This window comes from Falco cherrug, chromosome 1 (assembly GCF_023634085.1).
Source record: "Falco cherrug isolate bFalChe1 chromosome 1, bFalChe1.pri, whole genome shotgun sequence".
NCBI lineage: Eukaryota > Metazoa > Chordata > Aves > Falconiformes > Falconidae > Falco > Falco cherrug.
The window spans coordinates 111,162,230-111,185,476 of NC_073697.1; the positions used below are offsets into that span (position 1 = coordinate 111,162,230).

The 23,247-nt window shown below is 40.0% G+C and overlaps 1 protein-coding gene across 4 annotated transcripts in view; it reads left to right on the plus strand.

The window, feature by feature from the left end:
- The first annotated feature begins 7,303 nt into the window (after nucleotides 1-7,303).
- Nucleotides 7,304-23,247, plus strand: part of USP32 (ubiquitin specific peptidase 32) — an 81,106-nt gene continuing 65,162 nt past the window's right edge. For 2 of the 4 annotated variants that reach the window (XM_055719802.1, XM_055719818.1), the window contains exon 1: nucleotides 7,890-8,060. In XM_055719802.1, the coding sequence (XP_055575777.1) occupies nucleotides 8,003-8,060 (58 nt within the window). In that variant the 5' untranslated portion in view covers nucleotides 7,890-8,002. Of the gene's footprint in view, nucleotides 7,398-7,888; nucleotides 8,061-23,247 lie in introns of those variants that run through there. The other 2 variants (XM_055719810.1, XM_055719797.1) reach the window with 2 other exon arrangements.

The following is a 23,247-nucleotide window of genomic DNA, read 5'->3' on the forward strand; positions in this document are numbered from 1 at the left end:
TCTCTGTTTGGGGATGTCCTTTGTTTGTTCAGTGTTTGAATTGTGTGAAACCTTAATTAGCAAATAAGATGCTTCGGCCTGCCCTTCCAAGATCTGAAACAGAATTAAGGGAAGTGCAAGGATGTGCCAAACGACATGATGGTACTGGCTCCACAGTTTTTGTTTTACTCTGCTGCCCTGCTGTTTTGAGATGTGCTTTCCATTGTATCAGCTGCTGGCAAAACGTTCATGGAGTTGTTAGATGTTTTATGCTTTGGTATTGCTTTTTCTATATACAACAATCAAACTGCTAAGATGTTGGAGACCCTGTGTGTAGCAGCTGTTGAGCCGAGAAGAAAGCAGCTCTTTCTTTGAAAGGGAAAGTTGCCCCATTGTGCCACAGTGGTAAGCCACTGCCTGCTGTGCACTGGGTTTGCTGTTGCACTCTGGGGGCGATGCAAGCATCCTCTTTCTGCAGTGCAGTTTAGACTTTTCTGAAACAAAGTAAACATTAGTCACTTCTTGCAAAGCCACTCCTTTCATTTGATCTTCTGTTATTAATTATTTGCACTTCCTCTTGTCACAACACTTCTCTTGCTGCTGAAGATGGTACTGCAGAGAAATCCTTTACTTCCATTCCAACAACACAGTGGTTTTCTGTCTACAAGAGAGTACAGAATGGCTTTTATCAAACATATTTCTTTTCCCATTGTTTCCTGATGACAGATACTACTCTAATCTACACAGAGACAACGCTTGGAAATGGGAGATCTATGTTCCCATCAATTTTTGTTACGTTGATAAATCATAGGATGTCTCACTTTCTGAATGACATGCTTCTGGATTTAGGCCTGCCTTTTTTTTTTTTTTTTTTTTTTTGTCACAGTTTGTCTTTTTCAATGCTAGCAACAGCCTTGCCAAAGCTCATCTGTTCCTTTAGTGTTCACTCCAGCAGGCTGATTAATTCTATCACACTTTTCCCTGTACATGGCATAACCAAACAAGTCGATAGAAAAGGAAGGACATGATATTTATAAAATTTTCTATTGCATTACACTTATCTTGTGACTTTCATTAGCTGAGGTACCTCGTTACTTTTGGATTGGAGGCCTGTCAGCAAAGTCTGCAAGGAAAAAAAAGGTTTTATACTGTTCTTTGTGGGCCTCAAGTGTGATTGTGTCACACTTCCACACACAGGGGAGCTTTACTTAAGAGAACATCAAGAGTGGGGAGTGCCTTATGGTGTTTTCTTGTGTGTTTCGAAAGCAACTGCAATAAAAGTGGGGGATCACTTGCCCACAAATCTTAAAATAGCTAAGAATGTGTGTGACATACCTCATTTTCTTTGGTTGTGTAGATAACACTATTAATAACATGAGCTGAAATTATGTATTGAGTAGTAATATGAGCAGTGATTCCGAGTGGCATTAAACCTGTCATGAACTCCATGAACAAAAACATCCAAAGGGAAGTGGCTCAGCAAAAATATTAATTAATTCTCTTGTAAAGGGGTGGCAAAATTATACAGAGGTAGTCCACAGCTCAAATAAGGCCTGTGGGATGCTCCCACTTCCCTTGCTGCCTTTTCCTGTAGAGGACTGGGCACTGCTGTCCAAACAAACCCCTTTTCCCATGTATGCCACAACCTGCCACACTGGTATGGTGTTTGCCACACATGGGTGTACATAGCAGGTCTCCTGTCACTGTTGCCCATGTAGCAGTGGCTGTCATCACCACACTGTACTGTCACTAGAACTCAGCCCTTTGCAGCAGAGGGACATGCTGTTCTCTCCTGCCTCCCTACCCTGTTTATATGGTATCACCTCATCAGGAAGGAGGAAGGTATGAAGTGTCGGCTGCTGCCAGGAAGTAGCCGGGGACAATTGCCAGCCCAGGGGTGAAGGGCCTGGCTGTTATGGCAGAGGCAGTCGTGTTGAGGTGGGTGGAGAAGGGCAAGTGCTTCAACAAGTCATAAGAGTGCTGGGAAGTAGGGATCCATAGGGCAGATGTACAAAGCTAAGTGCCCTCGTGCTGCAAACAAGGAGGGAAAATCCAAACCATCTCACTGAGAGTCCCCTGGCTACAGCACACTCCAACCCTGGTGAGCACTGCATTCATTAACACATCCCTTCAACAAGGGGGGTGATTACTGGGTTTGCAGAAATTCTGTTTGAGTGTTTGTGGTTAAAAAATAAACACAAGATTTATTAGAAATAGGGTGGGGCTTCCTGAGAAAGAAGATAATGTTAAGAACTTATTTTCTTACCTGCTGCTGCTAGTTACAGTGAGCTTTTTAAAACTGAAATCTGTATTACATCTCTTTTCTTCTTTTTTTTTTTTTATTTTTTTTATTTATTTCACTTTGACCATAAAAGCCACAGCCTTTTGCCCTGCCATGTTCCACTACAAAGTTTGTGCTGGCATTAGAGTGGCAGTACAGCTTAGATGATAACAAGGCGATATAGGAGGGTCCTGGTAAGAATCTGTTCCTTATTTTTTTCTTTTTTTTTTTCTGAGTTCATATAGATCTGTAGTTAATGTCACCCTCTGACTACTATTCTAAACCACTTGTTTCCTAGAAAATGTGGGATGTGATAAAAGTTGCAATTTGCATATGTAGTTCTTTGAGGAAGCCTTTTATATTTTCCTCTCTCCCTCTGATACCATCAAAATTAGATTGGCAGGTAACGATTCAAGGTATTTTTCTTATCAATTCATTATAATTAGAAAGACACTGCAGGTGTGCAGTGAACGAATACTCCTATTGCACCTTGATATCTCTCCTCCCTTCTGCCCTTCCCAAATATTTGAGACGTGCTGTGCTGTGCTCCATTCAGGACTGTCTGTGAACCAGGAAGGGGTAAAAGCTGTCTCATGCTTCTACAGTGCCTAGCACCATGTCTCAAATCCTCACTGGTGGCAATAAATGCAAATTTACAGATGGTAACTGGCTCTTGTAGTCCTTTACCAAGTTTCCGTCCAGACTGAGGGGTGAAGATAGTTCTGTTAGCTGTGTCTGTGTTGGAGGTTTAGGATCTACGTTTCAAAAGTACATAAATGTCTTGAAAGAATAAATGCTATTGTAGTGAGTAGGACTTGCCTGGCCAGACTCCATTAAACACAATTACAAATTCTACTCTAACTGTGATCGTTTGAGAAAGTTTTCTATATGCTTCTAGTGTGGGATTGTGGTTTTGTTCAGGTTTAGGTTTTTTCTCTGAAAAAAAAAAAAGTTTTATCAAGTCTAAATGCCACAGGTGGACTTCCCTTCCGTGCCTCCACTTGCTTGTAGCACAACAGGGCAGAAAAACATTTCTTAAATTGAGGGCAAACTGAAATGCTGAAATTTGACACCTAAAAATTTAAACCCTAAATGATTGATTGAGCATTCGCACGCTCATGTATTTTCTTAGTCACAAAATTGATTTTGATGACCGGAAGCTCACTTGCTGGAGTAATAAAAACCCAGAAAACTCCCTTACTGTGTTCCTAATATACAAATTTCTGAAAATGACCCATCCCGCAGTCTGTTTGAGCAGAATTTTCCTTTTTTTAAATAATCCATAATAATAATCTTAAGCTACTTCACAAAAACATTGCAACTAAGTAATAATTATAGGGACACATTTATGAGATATGGAGAGTTAGAGAATCTTTGGTGCTATGGGCTACTATTCTATGGAAGTGCAAAATTTAGATCATTTCTGCTCTATTTGACCTAGGCCTTTGACATGAGTTTTCCTATTATTCTATCAGTTCCTCACCCCCTCGTGCTATTTTGTATTTTTATGTTTGTTGGGCTACCAGTTCCTATACAACACTTATGGCAGTTTCAGCTTTTAGTTTTAGCTCTCTGGTATTTTTTCATCTTTGTGCTGAAAAACTCTTCAGCCCTGCTTTCTAATTTTGTATTAAGTACAAATACTAAAGAGTAGCCTGCAGTTTTTTATATCATCCTCAACATAAAGATTGCAACTTCTCTGGAGAATAGAGTGCAGCATTTACATAGAATAGCATAATACATTTATATGTTTTGAAGTAGTTTGCAAAAATCAACTGATCCTTAAAAAATTAATAATACCCTTGGGTGGGGAGACAGATACTGGGGAAAGAGGAGCAGAGATTTAGAAGCAAACAGAGCAAGGCCTAGAACTTGCATTTTTGGTATGTGTTCTCAGTGAATTTTAAATCAGGAAATCCTAGGGACTTACACTGATTTTCTCAGAATTGGTTTTGATTCACTGCAGCAGTTCCACAATTACTTGGGTTATCTCTGTTGAGTTCAGGCCTTTTCAATGCAAATGTTTCAAGAAACACTTTCTCCCTAGCAGATGCCCACGTCAGCCTCAGCTGAAGTCTGTGTGACTTTTCTTCCCCCCAGTCACCAGGAGGATGACAGCTTGGTTGCTCTACCAAGAAGGTAACGTTGCTGCAAGCTCCTGCAGCTTCTGTGCAGGAGGCAATGTCTGTTTTTCCAGATACTTGACAATGATGCAAAGACACTTAAAAGATATTTGGGAAGTGCTTATGAATTGATTTGTGATTAGTGAATAATTAAATAAATCACAGCAATCAAAAGGACACGTGGCCAGTTACAGTTAGATTTGCATATATAGCCCTTTTCTGCTAGAAAAGCAGAGCTCAATTCACCTAATACAAATATAAATTCACTGTATCTTAATTTGATTTTCCTTTGACATAATATTTAAATAGTAGCAACATCTATAATCTTATGCTCCCCAACAAGGCTTCATTAAAAACTTACTGCCAGATCTAATCATGGTTAGCATACAAAGTCTTATCTCTAGGTTCCTCCTTCAATGCCTTTGAGAACATACCTAATTTAATCTGAACAAAGACACTGCCATCGTAAACCTCCAGTCTGACTTTTTCCATTCTAGAATATCTTTGTTATTAAATTTGGCACAAGCTATGGTGCATACAATGGATCAAGCAAATTATTTTAAAGCACTCTTCAAACAAAATTTTACTGCTTGTTAGACATCATTTGTATCTCTGGGACATGGAAGAGATGTCACTTGAGTTTGGATTTTTAAAAATGTACAAAAATATAGGGTAAGTCTAAACTTAGCTAGCTATGAAAACCAGCAAGCTTGAAAGTAATACATGCTTTTAACCATTTTGGAAAGAGCATTTAAAAAAACATTTGAGGTGTTAACCATCATTATTAACCATCATTCCAATCCATTTTCCTTCTAGAGGAAGGAACTCCTCACTAGAGGTTTCTGCCTCCTCATTTGCATCAAATACAGTCCGTTGTTTGTGACTATACTTCAAGCTGGTGGCAGGATCTGACCTGTAATTGTAATTTTAGACATTCATTTTTTTTCATGACTTGCCAAGTGAACCAGTTGCCATTAAAAACCTATACTGCCTAATAATCTTTGCTGCCTGAGAACAGGGTTTGTGTGTGCTACAAGTGGAGGCTCTGTCAAGACCTAACAGATAAAAATGGAATAGTTTTGCAAAGTGATGGTGGGGCCTCAGCTGAAAATGGGGTAAAAGTCTGGTTATCCATACTTGAAAAAGTGATCTGAAACTGGCATAGAGTGAGTCTGCTAAGAATTGGTGGAATTGATGTACTTCATTAGAGAGGGGCAATTAGAAGAGCTTAACTTGTGGAAGGCTTTTTTGAAATCTGAAAAGAGAACTATGGGTTTCCGTAAATATACTAAAAGGGATGCTGGTAATTCATCCATGTTGCTACATGGAATCGAGGAGATGCAGGACAGCAGTTAAACTGTGGGGGTTGCAATAGCATTGAACAGCAATTGTTGTCCCGCAGATTCCTTCACCTCTATGCATCTTGAGGAAACAGGCCTGGGAGTGTTAATGTCAGTTCTGTGGTATGCCTCGTTACTTGGGTTTTGGTTGTTGCTGTTTAATAATACAACCTACTGAAAGTAACAGACTTAAGGGAGGCGAGGCAAGGATAAATAGTCCTGGAGACATTGGCGTGAAAACTAGAAGAAATTGGTGTGAAGCTGTGTTACAACACCATTGTAGTTGTTTCCTGCTCTAATTGCTTTCTGTAACTGCTCTGGCAGTTTGGGTCTGGCTGTATCCCAGCGCAGCTTGTTCCAAGCAAAATGGGACTCTCTATTGTTATCTTTGCAATTCAGAGGAGCAACCAAAACATTAAAAGATTATTACTAGACATAAGGTCACAAAGGAATACCACAGTGAAGTGGGGAATTAAACCATGTCTCCTCAGCTGTGAGTTAATACTTAAAAAAAGTGGTCCATCACAAATGGAGCATGGCAAAAAGAATGCCATCGTTAGGGTTTGGAATACTTTATTTAATCACAAGATGAAACAGACTTCCCTAGCTGTTTCTAATATTGCTGACATGCTTTTGATTGACCTGTTGCCATGTTTGTAGAATTAATTCTCTCCGATTTTTTTTTCCAAACAGTTTATATTGTATCTAGATTGAAAGCTGCTTGGGTGGGGGACTACACTGAGAAGAGATATGTAAAGGCAGCATAAGAGTAAGAGGCTGCAAGGGAGCTTATAACCTCTTTAAAAGATAAGTATGTAACAAGTGACTGGTAGGTGAAGTATGTTTGCAATGGTTTAATTTATAATTTTTAAAAGCATTTAAGCTTCCCCCTCACCGTCATAGTCTATATTCCAGAGAGACAAAAGGTTATTTGTGGCAGATTTTATGCTTGAGTGTAATAATTATATTCTTTGTCACAGATCTAAGATGATAAACAATTCAGATGATGGCAGAAAAAAAAAAGCAAGGAGGCTTTACAAAGCTTAATTCATTTGCAGTGTCTTTGCAGTTGAGTAGCATTATGTGAGGAGAAATTTGGCCTTCAAGCTAGCTTCTCTGTGAGCAGCATTCCTGGCTTTGCATATCAGAGATGAAATTTGTTTGGAATGTTTGCTATAAAAATACCTACGTGTGACCTTACATCAGCATGAAAGTAACTTTGGCTTGACCTTTCTCCAGCTCTGATGTGGTAAGATCATTCAGTACGGAAACTGTAAATCGGGGAATGACTCGCAACTGGTGTTTTCACAAGCTTTGTTTCTGTGCATGGAACAATCCTTGGAACAAGCTGCCCTTGGAAATCAGTGTTTTCTTTCAAAGTCCTTATTTTCTGCTTGGGAGTGACCCAGGGTACGTTACCAGGATTAATGTTGTAACAAAGCCATTTGGGAAAACCTCCCGTTCTGTACAAGTATAGGACTGAATACTAAAACCAAACATGTTCAAGAGCAAGCAAAGGACAGAGGTATTTCTGATCCTTTTACGATTCAGTCCGTGTTTCTGTTTCAGACATTGAAAAGACATTTTAATGGAACAGGAACTTCCTTCCGTCACCCCGTACCTGCAGGACATCTCCTTCGGGGACTTGCTGAGGAGAGCCGCAGCCCCTGTGAGGTACGAGGGGGGCTGAAGGGCCGAGGCGCTGGACCGCCACCCCCGCACTGCCCGGGGTGGGGGGAAAGGCCGTTCCGCCGGGCTCCCCCGCACCCCCTCAGTGCCTGCCCGCCCACCCAGGCGAGCGCTGACAGGTGGCGAGCGGCAGGTTCTGAGGCGTGAGGGCAGAGCTCTTCCCGGGCCCTCCGTGGCACGGCTGGCCGCCCCCAGGCCGGGCCTGAGGCGCTGGCCGCGCTGCACGCCCGCCGCCGGGCCCCGCTGTCCCAAGGGACGGGCAGCGGCTCGCCCGGGCCGGCGGCTGAGGGAGAGGCGCGCGCCTTCGGCGGGCCGTGAGGGGGAGGCGGGAAGCGCGCGGCGCCCGTTAGGGGGCGCCAAGGGAGAGGCGGGCGGCCCTCCCCGTCACGTGGCGCGGCGCGGCGGGCTGCTCACGTGACCCGCCATGGAGGCGGCAGCGGGGAGGGCGCGCGGCCGCCTCCTCCCCCCGGCCGCCGCGGCCCGCCCCGCCCCCCCCCGCCCGCGCCCTGTGCTCCGGAGTCGCTAGCGGCGCAGCCCGGCTCCGCGGCGCCCAGCCGGCCGCCGGGGGAGGCCATGGACTGAGGGGCATCATGGGCGCCAAGGAGTCCCGCATCGGCTTCCTCAGCTACGACGAGGCCCTGCGAAGGGGTGAGGGCGTGTTGGGGGGTGGGGGGGGGAAGGTGCGGAGTGATCCGTTGGGGGGGGGGGGGGGCGGGCTGCGGGAGCGGGCCCCGCTCTGCCCCTGTCAGCGGGCGGCGTGGCGGTGCCTGGTGACTCCTCGCACCACCATGACAGACCCCGGCGCGGAGGCACTTGCGCCGTTCCTCTACCTCAGGCTCCTTCCCCGCCCCCTTCCCCCCCTTCCCCCCCCCCTTTATTTATTTATTTATATGTATATTTATCTCCCCTACGTTAATAATGGGGCCCGGGCTGCAGCGCTGCGGGGGGGTCTCTCCAGTCGCAGCCGCCCCCCCCGGCGGTGCCGTCCCGCGGCCCGGCGCTGAGGGAGCGCGCGGAGGGGCCGGGGCACCCGGCGGGCGCTGTCGCCGCCAGACCCTCCCGCCACCCGGCAGGCTCGGCCTCGCCGTGCCCGCGGCTGGGAGGCGGCGCCGGGCAGCCCTGCCGCTCCGCTGTGACAGGAGTTACCGCGCTGGCCGCCCATGGCTCGTCCCTGCCGGCTCCTCATGTTTACTTGGCGCTGCCCGCGATAGGGAGCGCGCATCTGCATCTCTGGGTGGGAAGATGGATGTAGCTCGGCGTGGTTTGTTATATCTGTTGCTGGTTTAGTCCGTTTCTAGATTGCTCCCGGAGAATTTAAAGAGGAACTAGTGAAGGGAAAACATAAACAAGCTGAATGCTGAATACTCGCAGCTGCAGGGCTTCGAGGCGACGGGCAAGCTACACCCTGTCAGCTACCTTGCTCCAGGACTGATATCCAAGTCCAAGGACAAAGAGGGACAGTAATTTTCAACAGTAAATGGTTTGCAGGAAGGCTGTTTTTTTATAATTGTTGCCCTATTGTGCGTTCATGTGATGCAGCACGGACAGTTGAAGCAGTTCACCTGTTTGATATTTAAAGCACTGATAAAATTTGTAAGCTCAAACCAATATGTGGCTGCCCTTTTTATTTCTACTTGTATCTGAAAAGCATGTAAAGATTGATAAGGAAAAGTGGGAGGAAACATTGAGCATTAATTGAAGGACAAACGAATTGATGTGAAATGGGATTTTTATTAAGTATTTTAATTTATTTTTTTTTATGGTGGAACCTCTGAGGGGTGCCATGTCAAATAGGAAATGGAGCAACATACTGTCAAGCAGAAGAACCAAATACGTAATTCAAACTCACTTTTGGTACAGATTTTAAACGTAGCCTTGAAGAATTTCAGATCTAGTGAAAGTATAGGAAGTCTTCAAAAGCATTGCTATATGTATTTTTAGAGGAGCTGGACTCATAAGTGTAGCTTGGAGAGGCGTGAAGTTGACTATAACAAGAAGCGTTTGAAATAAGCTCTTTGGTGGAAAAGATATTTGTTTGGTCAAGACATATGTTCCAAAGTTCGTAAATAAGAAAAACCAAATGTTTTGAGTTTTCAAGTTAGATTTAAACTGGTACACTGCCTCAAAATCTAGGAAGTTCATCTGGATGTTTCACAATTAAAAGTTTACTTGACATAAAAATAAGATTGATTTTTTTAACAAGTTATTTAAAATTATTTCTTGCATAGTGAATGTAGTATTTTTCTTTGATGTTATTCTATCTGTATGAGGCATTTAATACTGTTTTTCTGTAGGAGAACAGAAAGGTTGTTTTAGGCTCTCTAATATAAATTGATGTTTTGCTAAATAACTATGTTGTTTACTTAACCAGTGAATCATTGTGTGTATAAAACAGGCTAGTTATCAAAACATTATTTGTTAGGCCATTCTTACTTGCACAGAACCATGCTGGTACTTGTGGCATTTCTGTGGACACAAACAGAGATAATGGATAAACACAAATACTAAAAAAAAGAAAGCCAAATACATTTATATCTAATTAGAGCTGCCTTCTCTAATGTTGTGTCCTGGTCGTTAAATAGCAAGAAAGTTTTATATTAGGTGATACTGTACAAATTCTTCAACTGTGAGTTCTTCATATGTAATTGATAGTGGTGAACTATACTTGCAGAAGTAGTAATCGTTCAGAACATTCTGATCTAGAATCTAGATGTGATTCAGAAAGTGAGACGCTAGTTTTAATTTCAGATTCCCAGAATATTGGGGAAAAATGCAATAAGTGCTGCTGGTTCTGTAAGCTTCAGAAAATAAGGCTTGTAAGCTGTGAATGGCTACAGTTTTATTTATTGCAATTCCGTTTTGGGAGTAATCAAAGGTTGTGAAGGTGAGGAGAGTTTTTGTGGTTAAACGCTCACAATATAAATAACGGTAGCTAAAATGTAACTTCTATTCAAGGAGATGAAAGCCTGAGAGCGGTCTAGTGTTGAGCATGAAATGGTACTGCAATTTTTTTTTTCTGCTTGTTCACACAGACAGCTGACTGTGCTGTGGATGACGTGGCCATGTGGATAGGCATGATGAAGTTGTCTTGTGTCCACCAGTGCAGGTCACACTGAGCCTTTTTAGTCTTCCTTTTTCCCTTGTGCCTTGTGAAATCTCTGTCCGGTTGTGTAGTTTGGGAGTGAGAAGTAAGGGATGCTATTTTAGGCATCTCTTCTCTTGTTATGAATATTCCCAAGTTACGGTCATCTTATTTATAGTAGCCAGAGGCACTACTTTGTTGTTGTGGAAAAGGTATGGGTTCCAAACTTGAGGGAAGAGCTCTTCCTGACCCCTTAGACCTCCTTCTGAGCATGGCTTCTTTGTAAGGAGTTGAAATTCACAGACAGGTTGTTATAGGTGAAGTAAAAGAAGTGCTTCATTCCAAACTGGGCATAAGATTTTTGGTTACTTTATCAAATTTAAGTTTGTGAATGTGGTTCTTGACTTTGTTGCACTTTTTTCTTAGCCCTAAGCTCCAAGAGTGGTTTTCTTCCTAGGGCAGTACCGCAAGTCAGGCAGGCTTCCCTAGCTCGCTCAGTATCCCTTTTTGGTTTGGTAACATTTCCGACGTGTGCCTCTGATTTCTGACGCCTCTACTATCATTCTGTTAATCCGGCTGGCTGGCTGCTCGCTCTTTCTGAGAACGCCTAGTGCTGGGCCTTGCCTTACGCCTGGGAGGTAGCATTCTAAAGTCTGCCTTATCTTTTACTTGTTCTGCTGGCAGCCTTGACACCTGATTTCTTAAAGAGCTGTCTTCGGGCCAATAAAACTTTATAAAAGGAGGAACTTTCTATTACTGTTGTACGAGCTCCAACACAGCAGCTTCTGCACTATGCTGTGTTGTGTATAGGGTATTTTAATGAGGATTCCCTGGGAGAGAGATGGCTACAGAGTATTGATGGCCAATTTATTTCAGATTCCCTAAGAACTGTATTTTCCAGTGACTGTTAATGTATTCTGCTTAAGTAACTTTCAAAACATAATTGCAGACAGAGTGTAAATTTATGCAGATACTTGGAAGTTAAGAAATTATAGGATCTATTGCTAAAGTTTCTGTGAATGCCACTTGGGGAAGGTCATGCTAATTCAGGCCATTTTCAGCTTGTGTATGCTAAATATTGTCGGGTAACCACTTAAAAGAAATGTCAGTGAATAATCATGGATCTGTCAAATTTGTGCCAGAGTGGAAGGCGTGTAAAATTTTTGTTGCATGTATGCTGGGATGGAAGAAGGGGGAACTGCCACAGCGTCAGTGTGGTCAGTGAGTACTGTTTGGAGAAAAGAGTGGCATCTGATAGATCTGTTACATTATGTTCTGTGTACAATTATCTCTGAGAAAAAGAGCAAAAAGAAAGAACAAGAATAGTGCCGTCTTTCAAAAATGTATGTGCAATTAAAATGCCAGCTAATATTGAGGCAAAACTTGCAGGTGTATAAATTTCGTAGGATTTGCTTCTGGGGAGGTCATGAAATAGTTTCTGAGGACAGTTTTCTTTCCTATTTGTGTAATCTCAAAGATGCTACCAACTGAAGAACAAGAAGCCTGTCAAAGCAATGAAAACTTGCTTTAATCCACAAAAATATTAGTTAGTATGCTTTCCAATAATGACTGATGTTATGTGATGGGCAGAGGATAAATCTTGCTAATGACCTTTTGTGTCTTGATTGAATTTGAAAAATAGCTACATTTGTTTTATTTAAATCAAGGCGTGTATATCTGATGTCTGATTGTTAATATCCTCAAATGTACAGATGTAATAAATCTGACAAAAGGGTGATGGAAAACTTGTGCAAATATATAATAATGTATTTGAGGTTGTCTTGATCTCAACCTGGTGACAAAATCCATGGACTCAGCCTTTGATCCCACAGAAGACTACTTTTTATTACTCCAGACTATGAAATTAACTTAATAAACCCCAGATGCATTTTTAGGAAAAGTGATCGGGGAACCATTTTAGTGTTTTATTCTTTCTATATCCCATGAAGGCAGTTGTTCTACTTTCTTTTCTCTCATATTTGAGAAACCATGCTTGAACTCCATAGGTAGGCGAACATTCTTCAGGGTGTGTTGTTTTCTAGGGGTATAAACCTGTGTCCTTCTGTTTAAGGAGTTTTGAATTTTTAGCTGCATGTGTTGAAAATGCCTAGATCTCTCTCAGCCCTCTTTTTCTTCTTATTTTTTTTGAAGCTATCAGAATGAATGGATCCACTGTTGAGACGGTCTAGGTTATACAGCAAGACTTGTTATGTCAGCCGGTATTTGATGGCTTTAGGGCTCTGTCATATGATTAAAGCAGGTATGAATGCATAGCTTCACACTTCCTGTTTATAAATCCGTAGAGCTGCAAGTAGCTACTCAAATTCACAGTAATTATTTCACAACTTTGGCATTCAGTTCTGATGCTTGTTTTGGGAGGATACCTCAGCAGTCTCTGCTGAACACTTACTACAATGCACAGGTGACTTGGGGAATTTTACCTAAACTTCCATGAACTGCTGAAAAGAGGCTACTGTTAGGAGTTGTTTATTTGTAATTCTTCATCTGCTGAGTTGCAGTGACCACTTTCTCCTCTTCTACGTCAGGTTCCAAGTTTAAAGAAGTGTACTCAGTGGTTTTCAACCTCTTCTTACTTTTAACTGCTCAAGTTATTTCCTATTGGAAATGAGGAACATTGGTGTAGTGAACTTAAGTCAAGTAAGTTTCCTTTCCTGAGAAGCCTTTTGCGGTCTTTAGAAGTTCTTTACGAAATACTAGTTGCAAACTTAAAGGTTAGAAGAAGATGTTGCCTTCTGCTGAGGCTTCTCTGTGTGCTGCAGTTCTGAAGGAGCTGATCGTGTACCTTTTAGTAGGTTTTTAGTACTTCTTGGTGGTTCCCAAGTCCCGCTGTTCCGAGCATGGCAGGGAGTTGTCGAGTAAGCGCTGAAATGTTGGATGTGCACACAGTGACGTAAGTCTGATAAAGGAGGGTTTAACAATGTAGGCATTTCATAAACAAGAAACATCTTAAAGCAAAGAGCTCTTAGAACCTTGAAATATGATTCAGTAAGTGTTAGGAGTCCTCTGTTTCTCACTTTCAACAGGTGAATCTTGTGTTTAAGTAGTAGTAGTCTTATAACATTGGATGCATTTTTGTTCTGTCAGCACGTTACTTGAGATTCAAATCAAAGTGGTCAAGGAAAGCTGCCAAATGAGTGTAAAAAGATAATATCATTCCAGCCACGGTGGTTGGAAACTAAAGGATAAGCTGAACAAATCCTCATTTTGAGTGTTAAACATCTTGATATAAACAAAAAGTACACTATCAGGCTATTATATCTGTGATGTATTTTCTTGTATTGATGTAGACTAAAATTGAGTACTCAAATACTCAGTAGGTTTGTTTCATAGATTATATGCCCATATAGCTCATAGCTCATGTAACTGTTGCTTGTTCTGCTTTATTTCTTGTATGTTAATCGATGAAATCAGTTATTTTCTTGATCACCTCTCTCTAATCAGTTTCTAGTTTTTACTCCTGTAACAGCAGGCTTTGTGTGGCTTCTTGTTTGCTTTGTTAAATATACCTGCACAGAGAAAGCTGTTGAACTTTCATCCTTAGAGGTTTTCAAGACCTGCCTGGACAAAACCCTCTGCAAGCTGGGTTGAGTTCAGTGTTGACCCAGTTTCAAACACAAGGTTGAACTCGGTGACCTCCTGAGATACTTTCCAGCCTGATAAATTCTATGCAATATTTCTGTTCATCTTGAATTTTGTAAAGCCTATTTTTATGAAATACAACATCAGGGTCCTAAATCTACCTGACAGTGTCCTACAGAGAAAACAAGACAAAAATAGAAAATAGGAAGCTTTTCAAAATGATATGAAGTATTTCTAATGAAATGTGAAAGGGGAAAAAAGAAAAGAGGGGGCTACTTGAGTCCTGTTATACTTGACTTGTAACAGTATCCGGCTTTCTGGATGCTGGCATTGTGGGAGAAATGAGTAAAACCACCCTCACTCCCCTTCCTGTACTCAAAGGGAAGCCAGCCTACTGTCTCATTTCATAAAGTAAGCCAGGCAGGCATTCAGCTCCATAGTACTCAAAAAAATTGATATCACATTCAAAAAATGGGCCTGTGAAGGGATGACAAACTTTGTGACAATAAAACAGAACATAGCATTAGCAAGCAATGTAATTAGGTGAGGCATGATATGTCTATTTAATTCTATAAATTAAGGTTATCATACAACTGCTGCTTTGTAATAGGACTGACAATGAATTTTTTCTGTTTGAAGAAAACAGATGTTTCTAACATCTGTCATTAAAAAATGACAGAGTATCTTCTAAAAATGGAGTATATTTTTGGTTAGGTTGTGAATTCATACATGTGTTCTAAATAATGTGGTATATGAGGGATGCCAGGTAGGTGTCATGAGTTGTATGTCCTTTAGCTCTTATCACAGTATCTGTATGACTTAGCTACTGATTATTTTTAAAATACTCCTGCTCTTTTTTGGTTCAAGAGGAAATTCAAAATATAGTGAGCATACAGAAATGGAGGAGGAGTAGAACAAATGCTGCATTTTCAAATACCGGAATTGTTTCTGTCCACTGACTTAAGGTATTTCATGGTCTATTGTTAACTGGAGCTACCCAGCTGGCTTTTTTAGGGCTCCTGGGTTATTTAACAGTAGTCTATTAAATTTAGATGTTTGTTTGGTGGGGAGCTTTGCATCCACTTAAGTCCTGCTGGCCAGGTAGGTGCTGTGTTCCTCCTTGGCTTGGGAGGTGTGGTCTTGTTTTACTGCTGCTGACTGAGGGGCTGGAAGCGCACCAAGAAACATTTGGTGTCTCACCACAGAACCTTATAGAGTTAGGTACTTACAGACACCTGTGAAGTGAGGTTGTGTTCTTAATGACAAGAAGAAGTGTGAGTGTTTTTCTGCCTGCTCTTGAATGGTAAGTCTTTGCCTTTGTAATGAGTATGGTGATTGCTATCCACTCAGTTGCTGCACCCTAGGTAGCTAGCAGCACTAAACTAATTGGTGGTAACGTACAGAATGGTTTTGAATAATATGTGGGGCTTGGTGTTCAGTGGAGGCTAAACTGCCCAACCTCTCTGTAGGTGTTGACTGCTAGCTGTGTTCTACAAGGAGCATCCAAGGAGATGGGAAGTGTGCTGGAGGTATATATGCAGGTTGTCAAGTTCTGCATGCATGTTCTCGGAATGGCATTTTACAATCTAGTCTTGGGTATTGTTCATAACAAAACTGATCATTTCCTAGTTTAGCTTTCTGTATAGGAAAGTAAGTTCTTAAGGTTAATTCTAAATAAGACTTTAAATTTTTAAATATTTTAAAACCAAGTTATTTCATTATTTGTTATATTGCTTGAAGCAGTTACTTTTTCTTTAAGTTATACTTAGTCTGAATTACTGTGAGTGTCCATGTGATATTTGCAGTAGTGAAGAACTACAAAAAGCATCTTTTAACATTTAATTTTCATATGAAAAGGTCATTTACATAATGATACAACGAAGCCTTTAGGCAAAGATGAATGTAGAAGAAAAATCCATTAAGGTAGATTCTGCCTTAGAGTTTGAAAGGGTCTAATTCACAAAACTTTGAATACTATATTATTGCTGGCACTTACTGGAATAAAAATACCCTGCTTGCTGAAAGAGTGGCAAAATCCTAATGTACCTTCTCTTTTGTGATTTCTTCAGGGACATCTTTCCTTTGTTAGTGATGACTGTGTATAGCTTTAGTGTTTTCAGCTTAGCTGTGTAATAGTACTTACCGTTTCTTCTTTACGTAATGAATTTTAACACGTCGGAGAGTGGGGTTTTTTTTAATGAGTAGGGTTGGTGTAGTCCTTATAGGTGGGGACATGTTTGGAAAGAATACATCTTTCTGCACTGCAGTTTTATTAAACTAGTGTAAAAGCTTTTCTAGATTTCTGATTCTTCATGGGTATAGGCTGGGTTCAAATCTTGGTTTTAAACAAAATGTGTCTGCATACAGTTTTTTAGTGGTTCACCATATCTGTTTAAAAACTGATGCAAGTTATAATCAATCACAGCATTTTTCCGTGTAGACCATTAAGTCATTCATTATAATGACAAGAAACAAAGTAAATTATGCTCGTTATTTTAGTGTAATACTGACATGTGGCTGAGTTCTAGGAGGTAGAGATGTGTGTTTCTTGGTTAAATAATATTAACAGTTTAACAAAATTACTTTCTTTTAAAAATATGCTAACATTTGCAACATGGCCCTTATTTGGTTCTGAAGCAAAACAGGATATGTCTGAGAAAGGTTTGGACAAATGACAATCAAGGCAGTTTGTAATGACCAGGGTTTATTTCCTATTATGTACTTAATGTAAAAATAGTGAAAGCACTGAAATAGTTACTTACCTGAATCATTACCTCCACTACAGTGATTAGGTATCGCAGGTAGGGTGAGTTGGCATATCAAGTGACATGCCATGATCTCTAGGGTGTTTAAATCCTCCTCTCCCTTTTCCTTTTAGCCTATCGCAACACATAACAAGCCTCTCTTATCACATGGAAATGTGCTGATGGGGCTAACAATTCTTTGTGCTAACCATGTGGTGTATTTGGGGCAAAATAATGATCTCTTTTCTGGAATGGTATTCATAACTGGCATAGGTTAATGTGTTCACCAGTGCATTAAGGTGGAATGTGCTGCAAACCATCCAGAGTTTCTGGGACAAGGATGCTGTTGAAACTAACAAGACAGCCCCTTACTCATAATGGGGAACTTTGGATGCATTGGTCAGACAGGCAGAAATACCATCAGGCTTTCCACATGGCTATATACTTCAGTTTTGACTTGTAGCGTGGTTTTAAACAGTCAGTGAGACATTCTGTACCTTGAAAAGGGATTTAACTTCTCGTCAGGTACGCTGCAGGTGCATGTCACGAGCTGCAGAGAAAAGCAGCGTAGAACTTGTCTGGAGTGAGGCAGCCACACCAATTGTCCAAGTGCCATACTTGCTTCTAACCATCACCTACAAAGGGAAAGTGAAGCTAATTCTCAGTGTCTTCTATAACATTTCTTTTTTTTTTTTTTTTAATGTCCAGGTCCTTTGAAGCTGTTTTGCTTAGTTTAGAGTCTGGATTGGACTGAGAAGTTACGAGAGGCAATGTCACCAGGCCAAAATAAGAGATAATTGCATTCTGTATAAAAATGTATTCTTTGTCCTTTAAAAATAAAACCTATTACAAGCCCTTTTGAATTCTTCCTCACAAGCTGTTTTTTTTATTCACATTGTATCTATCTTTTTGTTAGTGCTGGTCTTTCAGTTGTCATCCACTCATACAATTTAATTTCATGTTAACTATTTAATGTGGAATGTATGCTTAAATTTCTTTTGTGCTTTGAATTCATATTCCTTATCTTAATTTATAGTGATAATGGAAATGCTCGGGTTTTGTCCTGTGGCAGACTGCTTTGGCAGCAAGTCATGAACTGAAGTACTTTAACAGGTATATGCTGCTCTCTCAGTGGAGCTCTGCAAATGATTGCAAGACTGATTTAGCTGGATTTTTTTGACAGTTGTTTCAAATGATCAATTTTAATGCAGTAGTTGGAAAATCTATTCTAAAATTCTGAAACCTTGAATGAAAAAAATGTGGAAGGAACTCAGAAACCCAAGCAGAACAGGAAGTGCCAGATTTAATAAGTCTGTGGATATAGAGAGAAAGAACTGAAAGTATTGGGATAGTAATTATGAGAACTTCAGTTTTGCAGATTGAATTAGTTCTAAAAATGAACTTGAATATGGCATCATGAATCTATTTAGGGCTGAAGAAGCACTTCCTTTCAATCCGTGTTTCTAGTTGTTAAGTGTAGTCCAGAAACAAAATCTTACTCTGCACTGGAAATTTCCTGATCTTGCAAAGATTTTTACCATGTTTTCCCTAACTGTGATACAGCTAAATCCTGGATTTTAGTTTAAAAATTAGAAAAGTGGATTTGCACCTCACAGACCTTGAAGCAGTGTTGCTCTTAAGAAAAATCAGCAGCAGCAGTTAGTGCAGTCAGTATAGCCTGCTCTGTATGCTTTGAGGATGTTAATGAAAGTTGTTATCAGTGGAAAAGTGATGTGAGAGCTTTTTGGTCCCTGTTTTCCAATCTTGCAGCTAATAACATGATTTTTATTTTCCTAAAGAATTATAATAGATCTTTTTTGCCACTGACAAATTCCCCATGTTTTTGTGTTAGCTGCAATTCAGCTTTGTCTTCTCATCACCTTGCTTAAAGCGCAGTTGTGTAAATATCTTGTGTGAACTTACTTTATTCTTTAAATAATGAGTGCATTGCCATGTAGATAGGTTAAAAGAGGAAGGAACCATAATACACACTAATTTCGATATGGAACACTGGCTAGATCTCCTCAGAAGTCAGAGAATTAAAAGAATAAAGGTTAAAAAGCAGAATATAAAAATTTGATAAATATATCTTCATATAAAATGTTGATAATTTATTATGTAAATGTACTGCTTCTAATAGAGACAGTACTGTCCTTGGGGATATCTTGTGAGTCTCTTCAGGGATTCAGGGAGAGATTCCAACTGCTGATGCTATTCAGGGCATCTTAGCTCTGTGGTGTTAAGTCATTCTAATACCGTTTCTGTTTTTCTTCTGTGAAACAATGGACAGTGTGTTTATACAAAACTGAAATTTGAGTCATTGCATCAATCTAAATTGGTCAGTGGCAGTAAAATTAACTGCAAGGTGGTTTCCCATACAGCTGTTACATGGGGTATCTAAATATGCTATCTCATTCTTCTAAGTGTAGGGCCTTAGGAATAGTGTGCATCTGATGAGGAGTATTTTTAGAGATTCATTTTTTAATAGACCACAGATATTCTTAAAACTAGTATGTCCTCTTTCAGGATAATTCTTCAAAATATTAGTCCTGGGGTGTTAATGGAGAATTCTCTTGACAGGAGATGCCGCAGTGGAATTTGGAAATAGTGACACTAATGGTTTGCTGTTGTCTGTTAAAAAAAAAAAAAATTCTCTGATTCAGTTCTTGGTGGTCTACCAAACATGTAGTAGGGTCCCAGAACTAACCACATGTTAGTTTTTATTTTATTTCTTAACTGAATAAACTAGTGTCTCTATTTGTGATGCTTTTATTTTTCAGCCATTCACAGATTGTGTAGTAAACTTGTTATCATGTGTTTATAACAGTGTAACAGAAGACAGAAGTATGTGACCGACCCTAAATTAGTTCACTTTGCATTGAGTTTGAGATTGTATTTTAGGCAGATGTATCCCCAAGAGTTGAGAATAGGAAAGCTTGAAATAGAGCCGTTTATTGGCCATCAGCTGTATGTATGTACATGTGTGTAATGTGCTTGTGCCAAAACACTTGACTTTTCTTCTAACTTTAGAGATTAAGATTTAGTAGTGTGTAAATATTATCTGAATCTTTTATTATTCTTTACTTGTATTTAAGTATTATGCTTAACCAAGTTGGTTCTTTTAACTGCCAAAGACTAATACTTGAGTAAATACTTGATCGGAACTGTATTGGCAGTTGCAAATTAGAACTCCTTGCCTTTTGTCCTCACCGAAAGCTACAGGAAACACTGCCTTCCTATGCAGAAGTTGCAGATAATGTTAAAATTTCAGGCTTAGACTGTTTTTTAATTAAAGAACAATTCATGGTATAGCTGCATTTGGTATCTTTGGCACTGTTTGGAGACAGGGTGTGAAATATTTGTTATATTCCAGTTTATTTTGTAGCAAGGTTCTTATGTGTTGTTTGCATTTACATAGTTGGCATGTGCCTTTGGCTTTCTTTTTAATAGGCTGTTTATTTCTTGGAGATTAGTTATATAACATAATTTCATTGTTATTTTTGTCTTAACAAGCATGGATGTCTAGCTGATTTTCATGGTGGTAATAAAGTGGAAGCAGCTTTTCTGAATTGTGACAGAAGCTGTTCTGCTCACCTGTGACAATACAAACTTTCAGTATATTTGCCAGGAAGACTGGTGATGGGACAGCTCAGAAGAGCAGAGTTTTGTTTCTAATCTAAGTCGGACTAAGTGTCCAGTCTAAGTACTGGGAAGATTGAAAGTGAAAGCCATCTTCCTATGAAATCATGTACAAACTACATAAACTACGAAGAAGCATCAGAAGAAAATAGTAGTGGAAAATGAAAGAAAAATGAGGAATGAAGAGGTTGGAAACTGGGCAGAGGGTGATGATTATGTTCAGGTGAAGGCAGGCATCCCAGACAGGGTTGCTTACTTTTAGGGTTTGCCTAATCCACAATTAATTTTTGTCCATGCTTCTGTCTTTTGGAGGGGAGTTCAGAGTTCTTGGTGCTGTTGCTGCAAGACAGCTTATGCTCTGTGTTTAAAACCACTTAAAACTTGCACCTCTGCCTCCTTTTGTCTTTTTATGTACTGGTTCCATGCCTGGCTGTGCTGGTCAGCTAGCTGAGTGTGTTTTCTCCAGGGTCAGCAATGATTTATTGAGAGTATCTAGAGCAGTGAGAGCACCTCATCTTGGAAGAAGTGGTAAGTACTCTGACTATGGCATCCTGTGATTAATCAGGGCCAGAAATCACTTTATTCAGTCACTGAGAATGAGCTTACTAGTTCTTTAATTGATAACAGTAATTGCTTTTGTCCCTAATATTGCAGTCTGTTGCACTTAAATTTGTGGTCGTACGCATGAAAAGTTATTTCAGTGATCTGCAGTTGTTTCTGAATTTTCAGGTTCTTTCAGGTTTCTTCTGTGGTTTGCAGGGTTGGACTGGTAAGCATATAAAACTAGGCTCCTTTAATTCTTGAGGATATAAAATATAGCCAATAAGATTTAAGTGCTCAGATGGTGGGAGGATTATTTCACTGTCGGGGCTATTATGTAGCAATTCCTATCCACGGTAGTCTATGGGGAGGGTTGTCACAGAACCTGTGCTGATTAGCTGTGCTTGAAGCAAACATAATCCAAAATAGCAATGTGACTATGTGCCCTGATGGAGATACCTTACAGATGGATAAAACAGGCTAGTAATGCTTAATGGCGTTCTTTTTGACGATGGTAACTGTGAGAAGTAAGCTCTTTGAAGATTAAAAGCGTCACATAAATGCTAAGTATTCATGTTACAGAAAATTGGCAAATCCTATTGTAATAACTAAATCTTCTTCTGCTCTTCGCACACAAGATGTTAAACCTTTGATATGCATTATGGTTAGGTCTAATAGAACCAAGAAAAGCTTTATCCCCAGGATGAGCCACTACTGCCAAAACCCAAAGAATAGGTAGGAGGAAAAAATACAACTGGATTGAATAATTTGATTTTAAAAAAAAAAAAAAACACCACCAAAACTTTTTTGCTGTTATCCTTAAATTCCTCTTACTAGTAAATGTAATGTTAAGACTGTTAAGTCTTTAGCAAGATGTGCTGTGTAATTTGAATGGTGCCAGTTTTGATGCTCTGGTTATGAAAGATTCCTTAAGGGTAGATTCATTTTTTTGTTAGGGGAGGCAGGATTTTTTTGTATGTGCTTTCCCCCAAAATATTCTCAAGTGGATTTCTTTTTGGCAGGGATGGGTGGGTGTGGAGGTTGTCTTTTTAGTCATAGCTGGTTCATTTATCTCAGTTGTATTTTGTAGCTTGTTCTTCCTATTTGGGGTTGTTCCCAAACATCCTTTATGTTCACTTGCACATTTTTACCTCTGAAGCTTTTTACTAATTGCTTTGGTTCTTGACATCTTCATAACCGCAGCCATTAAGTCACAATAAAGACTAATGAAAAAAGTAATAAAATTTCCATGTATAACTAGGATGGGGATTCCTGGGGGAAATATTGAGCAAGTGATTACAGGGAAGATAATTGTCTGGTTAGAGAATTATATGCCCTGTGAGTTTGATATTGAACCTGTAAAATTGTTGCTTAAAAGTCAAAATATTGGAATTATTAAAACCTGAGCTGGAAGTCAGGAAGAGCTTGAGGTAGGTGAATTTTGCTTGCTTTCTGAAGGGTGATCAAGCTGTCTGTTTTATTAGATTTCAGGTTTAGTTATTTTTAGTAAAGAATAAATGCAATGTTATGCTGATGGTTGCAAATTATTGCTTACTTTGTATACTTGAGAGCTGCAGGGCTGGTGGTTTTTTTGGGGGGGGTTCTGTTGTTTTTATTTTGTTTTTCTTAAGGCACTGACATAGCAAGCTGTTTTTCATCCAGTAGTGACACTGGAAATCCAGATTTGTGTGTGTGTGCACGTGTGTCTATTGTGGGCATTTTGATGGTTACAATTCTGGGAAAAAGTACCAGCCCTACTGGATATATTGTAAGATACTTTAGTCAGATGAGCTCAACGTTTCTTGATCCTTCACCTTAACTGAACTTTTCATCCTCTCTGTTTTTTTTCTTCCTGCTTATGCAGTAATTTGTTTCCTGTTTTGATTTCCAGCGTTGCCACTACATTGTGATCTTCTGCCTTGATTTGCCTTTTTTTGGCTGGTCAACTGTAAGCTAGAATAATTTCTTTTCATGTAGCCAAATGAAATACTTTAGTTTCTTGAGATATAAAGATTTTATTAGCTTTTTGGTGCTGTTACTGCTACATGTACTAATGGAAGTGATGATTTGCACGTTACTTTTGTGATTCTGGTGTAAATCAAGCTTACCAAATCACTAATTTGTTTTCAGCAGTCACTACTTTCTCTAATAAGGTGAAAGGAAAGAAGACAGGTACATGGGTTGTTTCTGTGTCTAGTTTGTTATAGATTATGTTCATTGGCTGTTGGTT